Source organism: Anolis carolinensis, chromosome 2 (assembly GCF_035594765.1).
Source record: "Anolis carolinensis isolate JA03-04 chromosome 2, rAnoCar3.1.pri, whole genome shotgun sequence".
Classification (NCBI taxonomy): Eukaryota; Metazoa; Chordata; class Lepidosauria; order Squamata; family Dactyloidae; genus Anolis; species Anolis carolinensis.
In genome coordinates, this window is record NC_085842.1 from 180,968,305 (window position 1) to 180,990,007 (window position 21,703).

The following is a 21,703-nucleotide window of genomic DNA, read 5'->3' on the forward strand; positions in this document are numbered from 1 at the left end:
AATTGTGCATTGATAAATTTCCTTCTCCTCCTCCCGTTGCTGCTTGGGCTCCTTTTCTCTCCCTTTGGCTTCTCCTTCCTCCCTTCCTAAGGCTGTAAATTGTAATTTTTATGATTTATAATAGTCTTTTAGAGTTTATTGAAAAACCGCGAAACAGCGAATCCGCAAAAATTAAACCATGAAGTAGTGAGGGAATAATGTATACTATTTTGGTACAGAATGAAAAGGCAAAATTTGATTATTGCCTGTCTCAAATAATGGAAAAAGAAATTTGGTTTTGATCCAGCACCATTGATGCCTCTTTTTCTGTTTCTACTTTAGCTCAAGTGCCATTTCTGTGGTGAAGATTTTGCGAGTGCTGAGAGTGCTTCGTCCTCTCCGAGCCATCAACCGGGCCAAGGGCCTCAAAGTGAGGGACTTACTTGAAGGACAGATGTTGAGATTGTTGAACTGGAAGGGGTCTAATCTTCCTTCCCACAATATATGGGCTATGAAGATATGGGCCTTCTGGCCTTTCCCATCTCTCATCTTTAATATTGAAGGCTGAAATATTTCCCTGCTCACTAACTCATGTCCTTCTTTCTCAACAGCATGTGGTACAATGTGTGTTTGTCGCTATTCGCACTATCGGCAACATCATGATAGTCACCACCTTGCTACAGTTCATGTTTGCTTGCATCGGTGTCCAGCTCTTCAAGGTAAGGTGCAAGCATTTCTGTGGGATGTGTCAGATTAAGATTCTATATCAGATGTGTGTGTTTGTATTGAGGACATGTTCAAAGTGAATATATTCATAGAATCATACAGTTGGAAGAGACCACATGGGCCATCCGGTCCAATCCTCTGCTGTGCAGGACAACACAATCAAAATACCCACGACAGATGGCCACCCAGCTTCTGTTTAAAAGCCTCCAAAGAAGGCTTTTCCATCACACTCTGAGGCAGAGAGTTCCACTGATCAGCAGCTCTTACATTGCTTCTTGGGGGCATGTGCTGTCCATGTTTCCTAGCAACTTATCCCAGACATTACTCTAAATACCAGTCAGTCAGTTTACCTGTTTCCATTCTATCTGTCCCAAAGAAAAACACAACTTTAAGGGAGGTAAAAGACACATATGTACAAAGACAGGGCAGTAAACACGTAATGGGTGAATTAGTCATAGATGTATAAACATCTTTAAACATTTCATGTCAAATGGGCTCCACTGCAGGATGTTCTTGATCCTGTGCAACATGTATATGGGTTCCATCCCAATACAGGGCTGGAAAAAGAGAGGTCCTCCAAAGGTTGTGTTATGTTTTAATACAGTACTCAGCATAATGTATATCCTTTATCATGTCTGTTATCCTGTCCATTATAGCCTATCTGGTGGCCTTTTTACTCTCAAAATTCCCAAGTTTTGTATTTTTTTAACTCTTGGTGAAGTTCCTCAGGGGATTGCAAAAGAAATGCCTTGCTGTTCGAGGTCTGACTGCAAACCAGAGATTGTTGTAAAGGCTCATTTTATTCTGAAACTATTTCAACCACTTGCAATTCCCATGGCTTAAGATGGTGTTTCTGGTTGCAGTCACATTAGCCTAAAGCATTAGTGATCATGGCACCCTTAGAGTGGACATTCTTCAAATGCTATAATATGGTGCCTGAGCTCGACTTTGCTTGTCTCCCAAGCTTGTGTCTTATCTTCATGGAACTCAAAATATTGTTTTCCAAAAAACCTTCTCACAGCTTGAACAGTTCCTTCACACACAGTCAGTGTTCAGGAATACCTCTCATTTTGTGCCAGCAAAAAAGGACACAGGGCAGAGACAAAACAAAAAAGTCTGGAAATAGAGAGAAGGTAAAATATAAAAGGTGCAAGTAGATATGGTGTTTGACATGGAACTGTAGTTCACCTCTCCATCTTAAATTTGGTCTGGCTTACAAAGTGTCTCCCTCAATTATCAGAAGGGACACTGTATGTACTAGCATAGCAGGACAGATGTTTTCCTCGAGAGATGATATCTCCTGTCCCATCACTATCTGATCTCCAGTCTCTTCTTTTTATTGTCTCTAGGGCAAATTCTACAGCTGCACAGATGAGGCCAAGCACACCCCAAATGAGTGCAAGTAGGTACCAAACATGCCTTGCCAACAATACAGCAGTGAGCAGAGCAGAATGTGTCTATTCAAATTCCCACCAAATTTCACTTGTGTAGCCATTTTGCTGAAAAGCCAGCCAAAACAATTAATCTATTTGGTGAAGATCAACTACTTTCTGGATTTTGTTGTTAACATTATTGTTTCCCATTCTATCATTATGTTGGTTTCCATTTTAGTGCCTATTCCAATCAAATAGGAATTGGAAAATACTGAACATGTCATCATTTTAATAGCAGTAATGTGACTGGTTCCCATACATGGTTCTAAGGGATTCAGAATTTGAATTACAGTCAGCCCTTCATACTGACTTTTGCAAATCTGATCATTCACACATTTGATTGAATCTCTGGGTCCTCCAGTGCAATTCTATGTTCAACTTTAGGCAGAAGGTGACCATCGTGTTACATTGGGGTACCTAGAGATTGGGTTGTTGTGGGTCTTTTGGGCTGTATGACCATGTTCCAGAAGCTTTCTCTCCTGAGAAAGCATCTGGAACATAGTCATACAGCCCAAAAGACCCACAGGAACCCAGTGATTCTGGCCATGAAAGCCTTTGACAATACCTAGAGATTCCTTGAGATAAAAAATCTCTCAGATTAAAAAAGGTGAGTTTATTATTATTATTTTTTCCACTGGGGGTGGTGTTTGAGTCCCTAACCACAGCAAAGGTGGAGTGGCTACTGTAGTATTAAATTATGGTCATGGAGAAGCAGACTAGAAGCAGGCATCCGAATCATACATTATATCGAAGATACCTGGGATTTTGTTTCATTTCTTTATAATTTTTTTCTTCTGAAAAGCAGCCTCAAAATTTGCAACCATGGGTAGAAGAGGGCAGAGAGAATGCTCAGAAATGCTGTCCTATGCCAAGCTGCTTCTTCATTTTTCTTTTTCCCTGTAGGAGAAGTAGCTTTAGAAGAGTGATTTTGAACAGATAAAGCGTAAAAGAGGACAGAGTTAAGCAGCCCTTTCTTTTACTGTCCTTCTCCTTAAACATGCAGTCTCCCATAACTGATTTTCACTTGAAAGAATATTGTCCTTACATCACTCTCTCATGTAACTATAATTTATGAACCACTGCAAAGACTAAGATCTTCCAGGAGGCCCTGCTCTTGGTCCTGCCATTGTCACAGGTGTGTTTGGCGGGGACGAGAGAGAGGGCCTTCTCAGTAATTGTCCCTCAGCTATGGAACTCCCTCCCTGGCGAGATTGGATCAGCTCCCTCCCTCCTGTCCTTTAGAAAGATGGTAAAGACCTGGCTGTGGGACCAAGCTTTTGGTGCAGTGTGATGAGGTAATAATAGGAAACTATTCCTTTGACCGGAGCCAGGATGGTGTCCTGAGTTGGTTTAAAAATCTGATTTGAAAGTGGACATAATTGATTTTAATGTTTGTGTATATTTATAGTTATTTTATGTCCCGGCATGGAGTGCTTGCCGTATATATGTTGTGCTCCACCCTGAGTCCCTTCAGGGTGAGAAGGTTGGAATATAAATGTTTTAAATAAATAAATAAATACATACATACATACATACATACATACATACATATTTTGCCACCAAAGACAAAATTTAGAGAAGGGCTGAGAAGTAGAATGGATGGTGGCGAGGTATCTCTGCATTTAAAGGTAGACTATTTTGTAGTTAAAGGAAATAGTTTAGATTATATTGTTAGCTCCAACTAGAGTAGCAGTAGGTCTATGCTCTTGTGGAGATAAAAACCAGATTTTGACAATTGCATGTTCTGCAGCCAATAACTGTTTCAGTTTTTGTATCAGGGTTAGGGCCTAAGACTCACTTAAACATATGGACCCCATCAAAGAGTTGAGGCCTTTTCAGTAGTGGCTCCCCGCCTATGGAACACCCTCCCAATTGAAGTCAGGCAGGCTCCCTCCCTCCTGTCTTTCCAAAAGAGAACAAAAACGTAGTTATGGGACCAGGCATTTGAGCATGAGTAGCAGCAAAAATGATTTATGAATATATGACCTAATGACAGACCCCACCTGGACATGGAAAGTGCCTTAAATGTATATTTAAATGTTTAATTGTGTATATTTTTAATGTATATTCTTAATTTTATTGTAATTTTTAATCTCGATGGATTTTTAAATTTGATGAAAACTGTTTTTTGATGTGTATGTTTATATTGTAAGTTGCCCTGAGTCCCCTGATGGGTGAGAAGGGCGGGGTAGAAGTAATGTAATAAATAAATACATAAAAATAAATTGGGTTATACTATTTTTATGTGAATGTGCATCCTGTATTTATCTATTTTTAGGACTGGATGCATACTGTATTCAGACGGGATGCATACTGACTCCATCATACCCGAGTTTTACATTTAGAAAATACTGCACTTTGACTCCTCACACCATGGAAAGCTGGCTCCTCCCAATCCATTCGAATGCCTCCCTACATCACTTTATTTATTTATTTTTCTAATATTGCGCAGTGATGTAGCTGAAAGTCTCAAACTACCATTCTCATGAGATTTTAGCTGATGGAATGCATCCTGATTTTACAATCACACGTAAAAACAGTGTCTCGGAACCCTTTAATAAATTTTAAAGCATAATGTGTGCAATTATTCAGTTTCTGTGATGCTTTGCAGATGGATGCAAATGGATTACTGACGGAATGGGACAAATGTCATGTCATATGATCCATTCAGAACTGTGTTCAAAGAGTCTCAAAAATTGATAGGGTCCATGGTGTGTTAGGACTGGACCTGCCTTCCTGAATTCTCCTGTAAGATGAACCATAACCCATGTGTATGTATCTGTGTATATGCCTTCAAATCACCTGTCGATTTATGGGGGCCCCATGAATTTGTAAAATTTTCTTAGGTAAGGAATACTCAGAAGTGGTTTGGCAGTGCCTTCCTCTTACCTGAATCTTGTTCATCCTTTCTCCTCTTCCCACCCATCTGTAACATTTCCAGGGGCACATTCATTGTGTACAAGGATGGAGATGTGGCTCACCCAATGGTCCGTGACCGCCTCTGGCTCAACAGTGACTTCAACTTTGACAATGTGTTGTCAGGCATGATGGCACTCTTCACTGTCTCCACCTTTGAAGGCTGGCCAGCGTGAGTTACAATAATGAGGATTGTGTACGATACGTGTGTAGATGTCCGACATGCTTGAAAGACAACCTGTCCTTGTGTTCTCCATTCCCATATTCCTATTTCATCTTTTTCCACCTTGAAGATATTTATGTACATATGTATGTTTATAAGTATGACAGGTCTTAGTCATGTGCAAGGTGTTGTGTGGGATTTATTTCTGGGTATTTTTCTGCTCTGAAAAGAGGAATGCATGTGTTTGTGTGTATGTCGGGGGAGGGGAGAATTAAAAACCAAAAAGTAATTCCACTTCCTTATTCCCTTCCCATCTGTTATGAATAACTTGAATGATAGATGTCTTCCATCCTGGAATAGATGTTGATTCCATCTTCGTTTCCTGGTCAGGTGTTGTCGACTCCTCTTGATTAGTGTTGGCCTTGTGTTGACTTCTTTCTTAACAGTTGTAAACATTTCTTTAACTTGATGTAAACATTTTTCTTATTTTCACAGTTCTTATCACAGTTTACCAGGCAGGTCAACTATTTCAGCTCTCATTAGCAGGTTGTAATTACAATTCAGCAAACAGGTAGTTAGTTATTGCAGGCCTTAATATTTTAGAAATGTTTCTTCAAAATTTGCCTCTCATTCATTCATCTTTCCATACAGTCCATTCAAACCATGCATAATATCAAATTCACATTTATCAAATCTGCACTTCATATTTTTGTGACACATCCGCTTTATACCTCTACTCAGATTTTTTGTGTCTATAAAAATGGTCATGCTAATTAGACTGATGATCTAATACCATCAGTTCCAAGGTTCTAGGATTTGATTAATCCTTCAGGTAATTGCGTCTAGGATCAGAGTCAAAGTCTTAGAAAGCATGGGAAGCATTGTAGCCATGTTTCTTGTCTCTGTCTGAGATTCCCATAAATGGAGAAAGCTTTCAGAACTCCATTCACTGTTTGAAGGAATTCTGGGGGTGTACTTTGATAAATTACTAAGGTAAAACAAGTGAGTGCTGCCTTTGACTTGGCCAGTTCCCTACAGTAAGTGATAACCAAGATGACTGTTCTGACTTTTAGGCCAGAAGATCTCTTTCCTTTGCTCTGGGTCCTCATGCCAGCGCCCCTGCAAGATCCCCATAGCTCAGCATTTGGAAAGCATTGGCTGGCAAATGCCTTGTAGAAGCTCTCCAACATGGTGTCCTCTTTCTCTTAAAATATGGTTGTTGAAAGTATTTTATTTATGCATTGAAATATTTCTGAATGTCTTATGTATTAAAATATTTCAATGAAATAGGTCACATTTTTGACTATGGAAAGCAATTTCCTCTACCAAGTGCCTCCACTGTGCTTTCTGTTTAACCAACCCTTTCTTTGCCACCTTGCCCATGCCAGGCTCCTGTACAAGGCCATTGATGCCAATGCCGAAAATGAGGGTCCCATCTACAACTACCGAGTGGAAATCTCCATCTTCTTCATCATCTATATCATCATCATTGCCTTCTTCATGATGAATATCTTTGTGGGCTTTGTCATCATCACCTTCCGGGCTCAAGGAGAACAAGAATACAAGAACTGTGAGCTAGACAAGAACCAGGTATCTTCTCCACTGCCATTTATTGTTCTATATTAATAAAAAATTACTTGTTTCCATTTAATTCCTTTCCCCAGAAGAACAACAGTTTGCTTCCAAATTCATTTATTAATTTCAGCAGTTCAGTATTGTGCCTCTTTGCAATTCATTTGACTGGCTTAAATAGGAATTCAGTTCTCATCTTTCCTTTATTTCTTGCCTGCGACATTGTCTTACATATCCTGACACCTATGAAGAGGTTGGCCACTTGTATTTTTATTTTATCTTATGAGAGTACAAATTAGTTTGCAGTGCAGAAAACACGTCTTATTACTGTCCCAAATACTACTGGGTTGCTTGCCACCTCTGTCGGATCATACTGTGATAATAAAAAACTCTGCCAATCAAATCTTAGTAACAATAATATATAGGGAGGAGTACAGTTGAATAAGTGCAGGAAATATTTTCCTTAGATGCATCAGATGTGGAGTATGATGTTGGCATCTGCTGCACAACTAGTAATTTGCTTGTGACTTTGGCTCTGTACTGCTTTCAATCCTCCCTATCATTAGACTAAGTGGTTCTTGCTCTACCATTTGATGTACCAGAAAGAAGTTCCTGTCTTAGATTAGGGGGTTTTCCAAGACATGTTGAAGTAATGAGAATAAAGAAATAATGGGTGCAGGTGATTCAGGAGTTCAGGCAGTGGTTATTGGGTTGTAGAAACAACTAGACTTGGGGAACTGTCATTGAAATGGAAGTGACAGTAGCAGCCCTGAGTTACCAGGATCTTGGCATTGATGTCAGTTTTTGAGTAGGTTGCAGGATCTCTCAAAGGCTTCAAGAGCTGCTCCCCACCCCTTGTGCATTTCATGAAGGCTGCTGAGGCCATCTTCTTTCTGTGACATTGAAAATATGTTAGTGAAAATATGTTAAAGCAGTTAGTAATCAAACTGAGAGCTTTTGGGTTTCCCCCCTCTCTAAATGTGTTTTCTTCCTTTTTTCCACAGCGGCAGTGTGTGGAATATGCCTTGAAAGCCCAGCCTTTACGGCGCTACATCCCCAAGAACAAATACCAATACAAATTCTGGTACATGGTCAACTCCACTGGCTTTGAGTACATCATGTTTGTACTCATCTTGCTCAACACCATTGCACTGGCTGTACAGGTGAGCATGGTGAAAAGAGAATAGAAGTGAGAATAGGCTGGCCTGTTTGGTGAGGACAGGAGAGGCAAGGCTGCTAATGGAGGACAACAAAGTTCCAACGGGATGGGATAGCCCAGTTTGTTCTTTCTTTATGGATGGCTGAAGCATGTTGCAAGGTTAGGTTTTCACAATGAAAGAATATGTGGATGAAGGAGAACTGAATCTTGCCAGACCAACTTCCACTTGCTCGATTACCTCAGCTTGGTACTGATATGGGAAGCAAAGAAGCCTGTAAGTGTATAAGAGGAAGATAAAAAAGGCGAAAAGGCAAGGTTCAACATAGGTAAAGGTAAAGGTTTTCCCCTGACGTTAAGTCCAGTCGTGACCGACTCTGGGGGTTGGTGCTCATCTCCATTTCTAAGCCAAAGAGCCGGCGTTGTCCATAGACACCTCCAAGGTCATGTGGCCAGCATGACTGCATGGAGCGCCATTACCTTCCCGCCGGAGCGGTACCTATTGATCTACTCACATTTGCATGTTTTCGAACTGCTAGGTTGGCAGGAGCTGGGGCTAACAGCGGGTGCTCATTCCGCTCCCGGGATTTGAACCTGGCACCTTTCGGTCTGCAAGTTCAGCAGCTCAGTGCTTTAACACACTGTGCCACCAGGGGCCCAAGGTTCAACATATTTCATCCATATATTCCTTTCTCTGTAAAAAAGCCCCTTAGACCTGTACAAGCCTCAGTTCCCATTGACATGTGAATAAGACAAGATCCTGCCACTTTGATTACAAAGAAATAATGTGCTTGCAGTTACTTTGGAAGTTATTTCAAATTGTGATTATTTTACTTGTTTGTTTAAAATATTGCCTATTGCTTCTCTAACCACTGGGGACTAAAATTATTTATTTATTTATTTATTTATTTATTATAATTATGTATATTAACATGTTAACAATCTCACTTTCTTTGAAAAACTGAGACTCAATACACTATAATTGAAACATTGGATGTGTTATGAAAAAAGTTGGGCAGTTCCATGATGGACAGCAGAGTCATCTATCCGGTGGGGATGGAGAAGATGATGACAGAAGCTCTTGCATCCCAAAATGCCTTCCCAGTGACCGGACAAATGACTTCAATTTCCAGAATTAGTTCCCCCTAAAGAAAACATAAGTGATAGGGATCAGCATAGGGCCAATATTCAACACTGCAACGAAAATGGGAATATTTTTTTTTTGGGGGGGGGGGGGAGCAGGCAAGCTGTGGAGGTCTATGTGGGACATGGCACCAGGGTCAAAAAGAAGTTATGAAGATATGGAAGGGTTCATCAGGGACATGCTGAAAGCCTTCAGTGCAAACAATCTGACCTGGCACATTAACTGTATTTGATAAGGAGTAAAAGAGAAAGTGTCTCATTGTTTTGCCAACGATTTGCTTAATGTATTTTTTTTAATGTTATGTTTTTTACTGTATTGTTGTTTTTATCGGCATTGAATTTTTGCCAGATCTGTAAGCCACTTTGAGTCCCTTCGGATGAGAAAGGCAGGATAGAAGTGACATAAATAAATAAATAAATAAATAAATAAATAAATAAATAAAATCCATGCATGGCTGTGGAATGATGAGGAGGCCCACACAGAACAAAGAGAGCTGATCTGTTGAGTCTGGGATTGGCTCTTCTTGTAGATCAATTCACAAGAGATGAAAGCACAACACTGCCCAAAATATATGAATTTAATTTCATTTTTGTTTTGTGCTTGTCTCCTTTTCCAGCATTATGAACAGTCCCAGCCCTTCAACTATGTCATGGATCTGCTCAACATGGTCTTCACGGGCCTCTTCACTGTTGAGATGGTCTTGAAGATCATTGCCTTCAAACCCAAGGTTTGCAAATTTATCAGGGTTGGTTGGAAGGGACAAGGAAGGGAGTATTACTCAAGAGGCTTTTTATTTTGTTTTGTGATTTGCTTATTTTGTTGAAGGAAGCCTTGCTCTTGCTCTTTACAAACAATGCATGGTTTCGATTTTGACTCCAGGACTCACCAGAAACCCTGGCATTATGCCCTTTGGCACAAGGTTCTAACCCTGTGTCAAAATTGCCAGCCCACCCTGATTTCGAGTATTTTCATATGTGAGGTTTCAAAAAGATTCTTGAGTCTCCTGCAGGAGAGATAAGTGGGATATAAATTATTATTATTATTATTATTATTATTATTATTATTATTATTATTATTATGACACAGCAAACAAGATAGATATGCTGGATTTCGTATCACAAAATCACAAGTCGAACACTTCCCAAGTGTCTAGGACTGTGTGATATATTTTCGGATGATGCGTGCAGATCCCAGTAGGGTGGCAGATCGTGATTTTGTCAATTATTATTATTATTATTATTATTATTATTATTATTATTATTATTATTATTTCATCTCATGGTGTGATCAGGAGTACCTGAGGCAAACCAGAACTCAGTGGAGACAAAACATCCTCAGTGTGTTTCCCATACACCATTCGCATTTTTATCCCAGAAAAATCACATAATATTTGCCTATGCTCCTTTTGACATTCTTGGATGCTGACTAAATATAAAATTAGAATGGAAACAGCAGGCCTTTTCCCCATTTTCAGGTCATAGCCTGAAAGGCAAATTTAAAAATGTAAAAGTACTCCTTTTGATAAAAGTTCAAATAATTTATGGTGTCTGCAGAAATAAACACGTCTTTACATGAGATTGGAAGCAGACAGTATTACAGCAGATGAGCTGGTTGATGAAACATTCACTTTCTGTTTGTTTTAAGGTAACACTTCTAAGGAGAACGGGGGCTGAAAGAACCTCTGGTGAATGTAATTAAATTTATGATCCATCCCACACTAAAGAATCAATTTGAGCAACAAGACAAATAAGAATAAGATTTCATGTACTTATTTTCCTCTGCTTCTGGTTCTAAGAGTAATTCTGATCTCCAAAGGTTATAGTACTTCCAAGGTCTTGGACTTTAATGGGTCTATAGAGGGAGCATGTGCCATTAAGTCATGACCAGGACCATCCCAAGATTGCCTGTTGCCTGAGGCAAGGTAACAATTGGTGTGTCCTCCACTCAGCCATATTAAAGGATCATTACCCAAAGTTGGCCAAGTTATATCTATACGAGGGAGGAAATCCCACTTGTAACCTCTATGTCAATGGAGACAATAATCATAAATTTCCTTACATCTCATAGAATCATAGAATCATAGAATAGTAGAGTTGGAAGAGACCTCATGGGCCATCCAGTCCAACCCCCTGCTAAGAAGCAGGAAATCGCATTCAAAGCACCCCTGACAGATGGCCATCCAGCCTCTGCTGGCTGTTGACTGAAGCACCTGCCTAATGGTTAGGCCAGCTCTGGGCGGAATACACTTCTTTGTGGGCTACCATATTCTTCATGACCAGATGACCTTGAGTATGAGAATGTTTCAGAGCTGTACAGTGGAAAACATTATGAGTTTCAATAGCCTAATGAATTGTGCCAAGAAAGGGCCAGAGAGCCAGGACAAGCAGTGGCATACAAGTGTAAAACAATTACAAAGTGAAGAGAAATTCCCATACTGTATTGCTTAAATTTGTGTGACACCAAAATACTCCAAAATCCAAAATTGTCTGCCTTTGTGACTGATATAGGAACACATTTGCTTTCTGGATTAAAAATATTGTGCACAGGATTACCTTCACCTCTGTGTGTAAGGAGTATATGTTGTGTTTAGACTTGGGCCCCATCTCCTAGATATCCAATCCCCTAAAATATGGAACACTTCTGCTCCCAAGCATTTCGGAATAGGGATACTCCACCTGTATTAGAAAGGCAAGAGATACATGGTCCTAGTTATGGTTGCTTTTCACTGGGATAGGTTCCCAAAAAGGCTTTTCTGTTGCTCTTCTCCAGCACTATTTCTGCGATGCATGGAACACCTTTGACGCCCTGATTGTGGTTGGGAGTGTGGTAGACATCGCAGTCACAGAAGTCAACGTGAGTGGTCCTCCTCCCCCTCATCTATGTCCTGTAAAATGGCCTTAGTTTGTTTGTCTTCTTGTGGCAGCTGCCTGTAGGATGGTAAGACACATTTGCAGGAAATCTGTTGAGAGCTTTGAACGTGTTGCAGTACCTGTGTATGAACTGAATGTGCCAACATGTGAATATTTTTTTCAGTCAGGGTAACTTAGGCATATTTGTTGCTATGACAGTGAGAAACATGCTTTTAAAATGAGGAACACAGAGAGAGAATGTTCTGTGCTAGATACTAGATTCTGTTGAAAATGTTCCACATACATAAGGAAGGAAAATACATTGATTTTTCAAAGATATAAAACATCCTTTGAATTGCATTTTTTCTCAATTGTTATAATCACCTATGTGCTTCTGTTTTGTCTGTCAATCTAAGCATCCATTCTGCTGTTTCGTTTGCCTCCCATTTCTTTCCTTCTATGATGGATATTTTTAAAATCTGATTTTTCTCATCACTATTGTTGCTGTTGTCACCACCATCACCACCACCGTCACTGTCATCATATCATCATGGACGTTCACTGTCTTACACTAGAATGGAGGCCATGTTGGAGAGGTACTTCTGCAAATGTATTTCATCTCAACGAAGTTTAGGGGTGGGCAGTGGAGGAGTTATCTGTGTCAAATGTTATAGAGTATGCAGCCGAATAATCCATAGTACAACTGTTGCAATGTAGTGGTTAGAATGTTAAACTGGCTGCTGAGGAAGCTGAAGTTCAAGTTCTCTTTGAATCTTGCAGATTATTTGGTGCCTTTGGACAAGTCACAAGCTCTTAACCTAATCAACTTCGTAGGGTTTTTGCAAAAATAAAAAGGGTATGAAGTGGGAAATGGGAAATACATTAAGTACTATGTACATCACATAAAGTAAAGGTAAAGGTTTTCCCCTGACATTAAGTCTAGTCGTGTCCAACTCTGGGGGTTAGTGTTCATCTCTATTTCAAAGCCAAAAAGTCGACGTTGTCGGTAGACACCTCCTAGGTCATGTGGTTGGCATGACTGCATGGAGCGCCATTACCTTCCCGCAGAAACGGTAGCTACTCACATTTGATCTACTCAAATTTGCATGTTTTTGAACTGCTAGGTTGGCAGAAGCTGGGGCTAATAGCAGGAGCTCACTCCACACCCCAGATTCGAACTGCCAACCTTTCGGTCAGATGGCCTCAATACCCTAAAGGCACCAAATCCTCCCTGATCTTGGAAGCTAAACAGGGTTGGCCCTGGTTAATGCTTGGATGGAAAACCACCATTGAATGCCAGGTGCTATAGGCTATACAGCAGAGTCTCACTTATCCAACATGAACGGGCCGGCAGAACGTTGGATAAGCAAATATGTTGGATAATAAGGAGAGCTTAAGAAAAAGCCTATTAAACATCAAAATAGGTTATGATTTTACAAATTAAGCGCCAAAACATCATGTTATACAACAAATTTGACAGAAAAAGTAATTCATTACACATTAATGCTATGTAGTAATTACTGTATTTACGAATTTAGCACCAAAATATCACAATGCATTGAAAACATTGACTACAAAAATGCATTGGATAATCCAGAACTTTGGATAAGTGAGACTCTACTGTATTTCAGAGAAAGGAAATGGCAAAGTTACCCATATTTCTTATCTAAGAAACCTCTGTGAAATTAATGGGGTTGCCATAAGTTGACAGGTGACTGGAGAGCACTTGTAAACCCTTACTCTCATCACTTTGAACTCCTCAGAGAAAAGATAGGGTATGAATTTAATAAAGAAATACCAGAAGATGGTATAGGAAGGCTAAACAGTCTTGCATTAAGGAGGGGAAGTGCCGACAACAATGTGATCAGTCTGGATAGCTTGAGTTTGTAAGTGCCTTCAAGTTCAGTCAAAGGCATGTAATTGGGTCACTTTGACATTTTTGCCTGCACTTGGTTTTGCCACAACATGCGTTTTGTAAGATTTAAGAGTGTTGTACTTCTGTGCAAAGGTAGCTATGTTCATATGGGAATACTGACAGAGTATGTGCAAGAATTTAATAGCATGGCTATTAAAGGCAGTTCTTACACCCGTTTGATAGGCCTCATTGCACTCATTCCAGATTTGGGAGTCCAGCCTCTAACCTACTAATCATTGGATCTCATCCCACTGCTCTTGTTGCTATATTTCCCAGAATGAACTTCCCTCTTTCACCTCCCCTCCCCTGCTTATGGATACAGGAGGAAGGAAAGTAGTATGGTTGCTTAGCAACTGCATAATATTGATCCCCTTAATCTTGGATCAGTGAGATGACTGGACCACAACAAAGAATGCAGCTGGGAAGTGGGAAAAATGTTGTAGCTGCCTTTCCCAACTGTGGGGCCATTATGCTGCTGGAGGCATGTGCTGCATTTATCTGAGATGCATACAACTCCGTCATTTGTTGTGATGTGAATCTGTGTGCTGGTGTTATCTATCAATCTGTCCGTCTTCTATCTGTCTGGCTGTCTATCATTCTATTCTGTGGCCAGAATTGAACATCCCCTCAGGAGAAGGTTAAATTGCCTCTGCGTCTGTCTCTGTCTTTGTTCTATGTGTATATGGCATTGAATGCTTGGCTTATATGTATACAATGTGATCCGCCCTGAGTCCCCTTCGGGGTGAGAAGGGCAGAATATAAATACTGTAAATAAATAATAAATAAATAAATTATCTATATCAGAGGTAGGGAATGCATCCTTCACCTTCCCATGATTCCACATTATTGGCTAATGCTGGCTAAAACTGATGGGAGCTGTAGTTCCAAAACAATGGGAAGGTCATATTCCTGAGCTGAAATGGAATCACCTTATACAGAGGTAGTATAACTTCAGCAAGCATCAGATTCTTTGGGCAAATCACAAGACAGGGCCATCAACCTCTGGCTTCTCCACCCATAAGCTTTCACTAGAAACTGAGGGATGAATTGAGTAACCCTGATTCCATCCAGCAAGGTAACTTGGATGGATTTAGTGTCTGTGTGTATTTTCGAAAACGTTTATCATGAACAACTTGATTTTTATTTCCACAGAGTTCAGAGGACAGCTCCCGCATCTCTATCACCTTCTTCCGTCTCTTTCGGGTCATGCGCTTGGTCAAGCTGCTCAGCAAAGGGGAGGGCATCCGTACCCTGCTCTGGACCTTCATCAAATCCTTCCAGGTTAGCTATTCGTGGAGGAAGAGAAGGAGGAAAAAATGGCCTTTGCTCCTTCTTGGTTGTACATTTTAGATCCTAGCATACATTGCTCTGTATGGATTTCAGAAGAGCTTGGAGAAAGTCATTTTTTGACTACGACTCCCCCCAACCAGCATGGGATTCTGGGAGTTGTAGTCACAAAACATCAAGCTCTGACATGTTTGGGAAATGTTGAATGTTTGAGCCACGGGATTCTTTTTGTCAGGACATGCTGGGTGTAGGGCTATGTTGTGAGTGTGTGAGAGTGGCTGCTGACTGAAATTATTCCGTTCTCCAAATTATCTTTGTGTATTCCACCTCCAGGCTTTGCCATATGTCGCCCTTCTCATTGCCATGATCTTCTTCATCTACGCAGTCATTGGCATGCAGGTGAGCTTCTCCCACCCTGTGTGCTTGTGCAAAGTTAATGACTTCTGCTGTGTGACTTGTCTGTTCCTCACAGCTGTGAGTGGGCTTGCTAGAACTGTGCACCCTCAGAGAGGGAAGCCTGGATGGATCATGAGTGCTTGTGTTAAAAATGGGGCATTTAAGATACTTGCTCATGTACATCAGCGTGTGCATATACATGCTGTTCCAACTGTGTGTGCAGGTTGAGCAAATGATGATCAGCCTAAGTGAATTTTCACTTGCAGACCCTATATGGGGAGGGCTTGGATCAAGGGAATGGGAAGGGGAAAGCCCGCCAGCTCCTGCAGAGTGCTGGATGCATTCTCCGGCTTCCTGCTGTCTCCCTAGCAGCATGGTGTTGTTTTCGTCCTCTACTCCCATGAAGAGAAATGAAGCTAGAAATCTTTGAAAGAGGGGTGGGAGGAGGGTTGATTGCTGTTGGACATTCCAGTTTGCTCCTGAAATATTTCATGCTTAAAACCCCTTTCTACCTTGATTCTGATAGTGACTTCTTTACCTTTCAGACATTTGGCAAAGTGGCCATGCAAGATGGTACACCAATCAACCGCAACAATAATTTCCAGACTTTCCCACAGGCTGTGTTACTGCTTTTCAGGTACCTTTCTTCTTCCTCCTGCCTCTCATGCTCCCATTCCAACCATACAGAAAATAGCACTATTGTGCTTTCTCCATCCACTATGCTTGAGATAGTGACTAGGTGAAAGCAGTAGATTATTCAGGGACACCTTCCCTTGCCTTTGCCTTCAACTCTGACTTACAACAATGCTTTCACAGGGCAAGATTAATTCAGAGTTGGGTTGCCATTATTTCTCCTTCGTGGTATCTGTGAAATGCACGCATATGGTAGTGATTTTGCACCTGCATAGCAGACTGGAACCTTCTAACAAGCTCTTCAGACCTTTAAGGGTATGGTCGCGCTCACCTTCCCAAGGGCATATAATGCATGGGCAGGGCTGTAGCTCCAGTTTCTTTTTTCCGTCATTATAATAGCAGTGTAGGACCTTCTCTCTCTCTCTAGTAAGGTAAAGGTAAAGGTTTCCCCTGACGTTAAGTCCGTCATGTCTGACTTTGGGCATTGGTGCTCATCTCCATTTCTAAGCCAAAGAGCCAGCATTGTCCGTAGACACCTCCAAGGTCATGTGGCTGGCATGACTGCATGACCGTTACCTCCTTCCTTAGATAGTACCTATTGATCTACTCACATTTGCATGTTTTCGAACTGCTAGGTAGGCAGAAGCTGGGGCTAACAGTGGGCGCTCATTCCGCTCCCCAGATTCGAACCTGCAACCTTTTGGTCTACAAGTTCAGCAGCTCAGTGCTTTAACACACTGCGCCACCAGAGGCCCCCCCCTCCCCCCCTCTCTCTCTATATAACAAAGTTTGATTTTGGTCTGTTTTTTGACTACGTTTTTCTGGATAATCCTTGGATTGATATTGTGAAATGACTTGGACTGTTATTGACTACCCTGCCTCGCTTGTGACCCTGACTTTGACTGAAATAACATTTTTCTTAAGGCCAATATGTCTACCGCACTCTTTAAAAAATGTGCCTTGTGTGGAGCCAAACTACCAGACTCTGATGGACACTCTATGTGCCTCTTGTGTTTGGGGGAGTGGCACATTACCAACATTTGTGTGTTCTGCCAGGGGTTTACTCCTCAGGCGAAAAATTTTGACAGACATGTTTGAAGGTTCTTCTCTATGAGAGAGCTCTTCTTTCCCCACTCCACCTGCAGAAAGAGCGGTGTCTGAGCCTCCGCCTCCAGTCCTCTTTACTCCATCGGTCTCTATGCCTTTGGTGGCGTTTGTGCCACCAAGCAAGCTGCGCTAATGCTGCAGCGCTGACTCTGCTCATAGGGACTTACCCCGCACAGACTTCTTCTCACTCAGGCTGAAGAATAAGAAGAAGAAAGCTAAGGAGACAGAGAGTGTGGATGCGCAGCTGCAGCCATCCCTGCCCGACCTCTTCCAGGATTGAGAGCTGGTGCTGGAAGACTTCTGCTGGAGCAGGGCAGAACTCCAAGACTAAGGGGACTGTCACTCCCCTTAGAGGATGCAGCCCTCCTGGCACTAGTGCCCATGTACCCTACCCCTGCTACACACTTATTGGAGGCAGCAGAGGGAAGGCACCCAACAGATGTCCTGGACTTGGGTGCAGTGGCATTGTCTTTGCCGGCAGAGGGCTATCGGGACAGATCACCTCTGTCTCTTTCTCTAAGGCCCTTGGGATTGGGGGCCTCCAGGCTGGTATCACCAGGAGCAGCTTTGTGGTCTTTCAGGTTGCAGACCCCTCAGTGGTATTTGCCTTCCTATGCCCCTCTTACTCCATCACAGCACCAAGCCCGGAACAACTTCTCACAATCCACTGTGCATCTAGTGGGTGCTTCATGGAGTCATTGCACCCTGAGTACATCCACCACTCACCGGGTGATGGAGGTTATTACTTCAGCCCACCAGTAGACCGCCCGAGCCACACTGAACAAAGGGCTTCATGAACTACTCCATGGGCCCCAGCAGGGGCCATCACAGGGCTCGGAGCCATCACAACCCCATTGTCACCTCAGGGTCAGATAATATCTCAGCTTTGTCAGGAGCCACCCTCAGGGAGCAAGAGCTTCCTGAGGAGGTTGGGTTGGTTACCACGAATGATCAGTACAGTTTTTCAGCTTTCACAATTTGTTTATCACAAGTTTTCAACTTGCCTGTACCTAAAGCCCCAAAGAATGATAGAGGATCATTTGTTCTCCTCTGATCAGCAGCAGCAGCATGCTCCCATCGCATCAGCTTTGCCAGCGGTGCCCTACCTTATAGATCTCACTAGAACACCAGACCTCTCACCGGCAACGTTACCTGCAATATCATGTAGGGCTGATGCCATGTACCGAGTTGATCTTTCAAATGTGGAATGGGTAGCTAGGCCACCCAAGCTGAATTCCATGGTTGTTGATGTTACTCGGGGGAAACAATCACAAAGAGTCCACTCCACACCAACTGATAAGGAAGGGCGGAAACTGGAGGCCCTCAGAAAGAAGGTCTATCTTACAGGCAGATTTGTTGCTTGCTCAGCCCATTATAGTACATATATGGCAACATATCAAGATTTTCTTTGGATGAAGATGGCCACCTGTATTCAATACCTGCCTCCAAAGCAGCAAAATCTAGCTAAAGTATCATCAAGAGGCGTTGGCCGTGTCCAAAGCTCAAAAGGACATGGCTAAGCACACTGCAGATGCTGCAGGCAGGGCCTTCGCAATGTCAACTGCCATCCATCGGCACACATGGCTTAGAGCCTCCACTTTGTCAGAGGAGGGGAAAGTGCTGGTAGAGGATTTGCCATCCTGTGACAATAGCCTCTTTAATCTGAACACGGACATGCGGCTCAAGAGCAAGCATGCAATCAGACTCGGCGCCAATAAGTTTGAGTTTTCCCAACAGTCCTCCTCCCAGTCCAGAGCTAAGTAACGAATCCACAGCGGTCTTACACTGGGCAGCGCACTTTCCCTCGCCCTTGCTCACCTGCGACAGGTAGGCAGAACCAGACAAACAGATCTTGACAATCTGATAAGGTGAAGTTTCAGGCCAAGCCTCAGTGACAGTTTTAGCAGACCGTCACCCGGCTTTCGTGAACCACATTCCCATACATTATGTCACAGTGATTCTGGGCCCAATTCCCCTCCTCCACATACTACCATCTTCTTCTCTGAGCCTATTGCCTCAGTTCACTTTAGCACATGGCTGGCATCTTTTTTCCCTGCTTGGCAAGCCATCACTACGGATGCCTGGGTACTAAACATAATCCGAAGGGGCTATTCTATAAAGTTTAAAAGCTCACTGCGTGTCAGATATATTCGGGCCACACCTGTCTCACAAGTCCTCTTGGATGAAGTTTCCACATTATTGGAGAAAGGAGCAATAGTGCTGCTGTATCCTTCTTTCTTCCCCGATGCCTTTTCCGCATAATACTTTCTTGCCCCTAAATAGGGGAGCAACGACCCATTCTAGATCTCAGAGCTCTTAACCGATATGTTTGATCACACCGTTTTCAGATGGTGGTACTCCTCACAATCCTCCCCCTACTCTCCCAGGGTGCTTGGTTTGCCTCGAGAGACCTCAAGGATGCTTTTTTCCATATCTCTATTGCGTCCCAGCATCATAAGTATCTGGCATTCATGATAGGCGATCACACTTTTACTTTTTAGATTTCTTCAGGCTATTCACTTGCCAGGGGTAGACAACACTCTGGCCAATTGCTTCAGCAGGGTGCTGTCGGTAGCTCTCAATTGGACCCTGCACTCGGATGGAGGCAGACTCCCTGTTTTTCAGTGGGGGATGCCCGACATAGATGCCTTTGCAACACCACGCAATGTCAAACCAATGTCAACAGCTATCAGGAAAACCCCAAGGCTATTCCTGAAATACAGGCCAGATACTGCAGGCCTTCCAGTTTCTCCCCAGCACGTCTTGGCCTGGGTGAAGTCCACAATCCACTTAGCTTATCACAGAGCCGGCCCTAGGTATTTTTCAAGTGTAGGCAAACAGAATTTTGGCACCCCCCCCCCCCCCCCCGCGCAAAACAATCACTGAAAAATAAAAGTGTTGGATTAGTGAAAATGTTGGATAATAAGGAGGGATTTAGGAAATGCCTATTAAACATCAAATTACATTAAGATTTTACAAATTAAGCACCAAAACATTATGTTTTACAAGAAATCAACAGAAAAAGCAGTCTCGACTGCACCCCCGTATGTTTTGCACCCCAAGAAACCGCTTAATTCGCCTCATTGTTGGACCAGCTCTGGCTTATCTGCAGGTGGATAAAGACCCTCCTGTGACTATCAGGATTGTAGCATCTTCAGTGGCCTTTATGAGGGGTGCACCACTCAAAGAAGTCTGCAAGACGGCAACCTGAGAAACCCCGCTCACATTTACTGCACATTACAAATTGTATGTCCTCTCCAGGTGCCACACATCATTTGAAAGGGCAGTCCTCTATTCAGCTGTGGCATGATGCCCACCAGCCATGATTAGTAACCACCCTTTCCTCTGAATGCAGACTAATTTTCCAAGTATTTTACTAGGCCTAATCCTGCTTATCTTCTGATATTAGACAGTCCATTATGTCAGGACTAGGGGGAAAGAGAGAGAGTACAGGTACAAAGTCACTAGGCATACCTTTGGTATGGCATGGTAAGGCTCTTCTTGTGTAAGATTTTTAGAAGGTGTCCCTTATTAAAGAATTATTTCAAAATATCAGTTTTGTCCGACATACTCTAAACAATCACAAAGAGAAACATCTTTTTTAATAAGTATTTGGGCATCTGAACAAACAGACCCATGTAATTCTTTATTGCAGTCACTCAGTGTGTAGTAGGGGGCCCCTGGTGGCACAGTGCGTTAAAGCGCTGAGCTGCTGAACTTGCGGACCAAAAGGTGCCAGGTTCAAATCTCAGGAGCGGAATGAGCGCCTGCTGTTAGCTCCAGCTTCTGCCAACCTAGCAGTTCGAAAACATGCAAATGTGAGTAGATCAATAGGTACCGCTCCGGCAGGAAGGTAACGGCGCTCCATTCAGTCATGCCGGCCACATGAGCTGGAGATGTCTATGGACAATCCCGGCTCTTCGGCTTAGAAATGGAGATGAGCACCAGCTCCCAGAGTCGGTTACGACTGGACTTATCATCAGGGGAAAGCCTTTACTTTTTTACAGTGTGTAGTAGAGTCAATGAACTGACCAAACTGGATTGTAGAAGGTTCTCTTGTATAAGAATCACAGCGGAGTCTAACAGAGACTGATGTCTAACTTCCCTTCCTCTCAGCATTTTCCTCCTAAGTAACTCCCCTCCCAAACTATAGGAAGGCTGTAGGTCTGATCTTCCTCCTCCGCTACAGCAGTCCCATCTCTGCCCCAAACCCAACTGTCCTTTCTACTTGCCAACCCTCTCCAGGTGTGCAACAGGGGAGGCCTGGCAGGAGATCATGCTGGCCAGCTTGCCTGGAAAACGATGCGACCCGGAATCAGATTACGAGCCCGGAGAGGAATTCACATGTGGCAGCAACTTTGCCATCGTCTATTTCATCAGCTTCTTCATGCTGTGCGCCTTTTTGGTGAGACTCTGCCTGCCATTCC

General features: G+C 42.6%; 1 protein-coding gene across 3 annotated transcripts in view; it reads left to right on the plus strand.

Annotated features, from left to right (window-relative positions):
- The window catches only part of cacna1f (calcium voltage-gated channel subunit alpha1 F), a 91,638-nt gene that overhangs the window by 53,265 nt on the left and 16,670 nt on the right, over nt 1–21,703 (plus strand). For all 3 annotated transcript variants that reach the window (XM_062971236.1, XM_062971235.1, XM_062971234.1), the window contains 13 exons: nt 322–409; nt 591–698; nt 2,055–2,107; nt 5,080–5,226; nt 6,606–6,807; nt 7,794–7,952; nt 9,706–9,816; nt 11,859–11,942; nt 12,514–12,534; nt 15,006–15,134; nt 15,474–15,539; nt 16,082–16,173; nt 21,522–21,681. In XM_062971236.1, the coding sequence (XP_062827306.1) occupies nt 322–409; nt 591–698; nt 2,055–2,107; nt 5,080–5,226; nt 6,606–6,807; nt 7,794–7,952; nt 9,706–9,816; nt 11,859–11,942; nt 12,514–12,534; nt 15,006–15,134; nt 15,474–15,539; nt 16,082–16,173; nt 21,522–21,681 (1,420 nt within the window). The remainder of the gene's footprint in view (nt 1–321; nt 410–590; nt 699–2,054; nt 2,108–5,079; nt 5,227–6,605; nt 6,808–7,793; nt 7,953–9,705; nt 9,817–11,858; nt 11,943–12,513; nt 12,535–15,005; nt 15,135–15,473; nt 15,540–16,081; nt 16,174–21,521; nt 21,682–21,703) is intronic.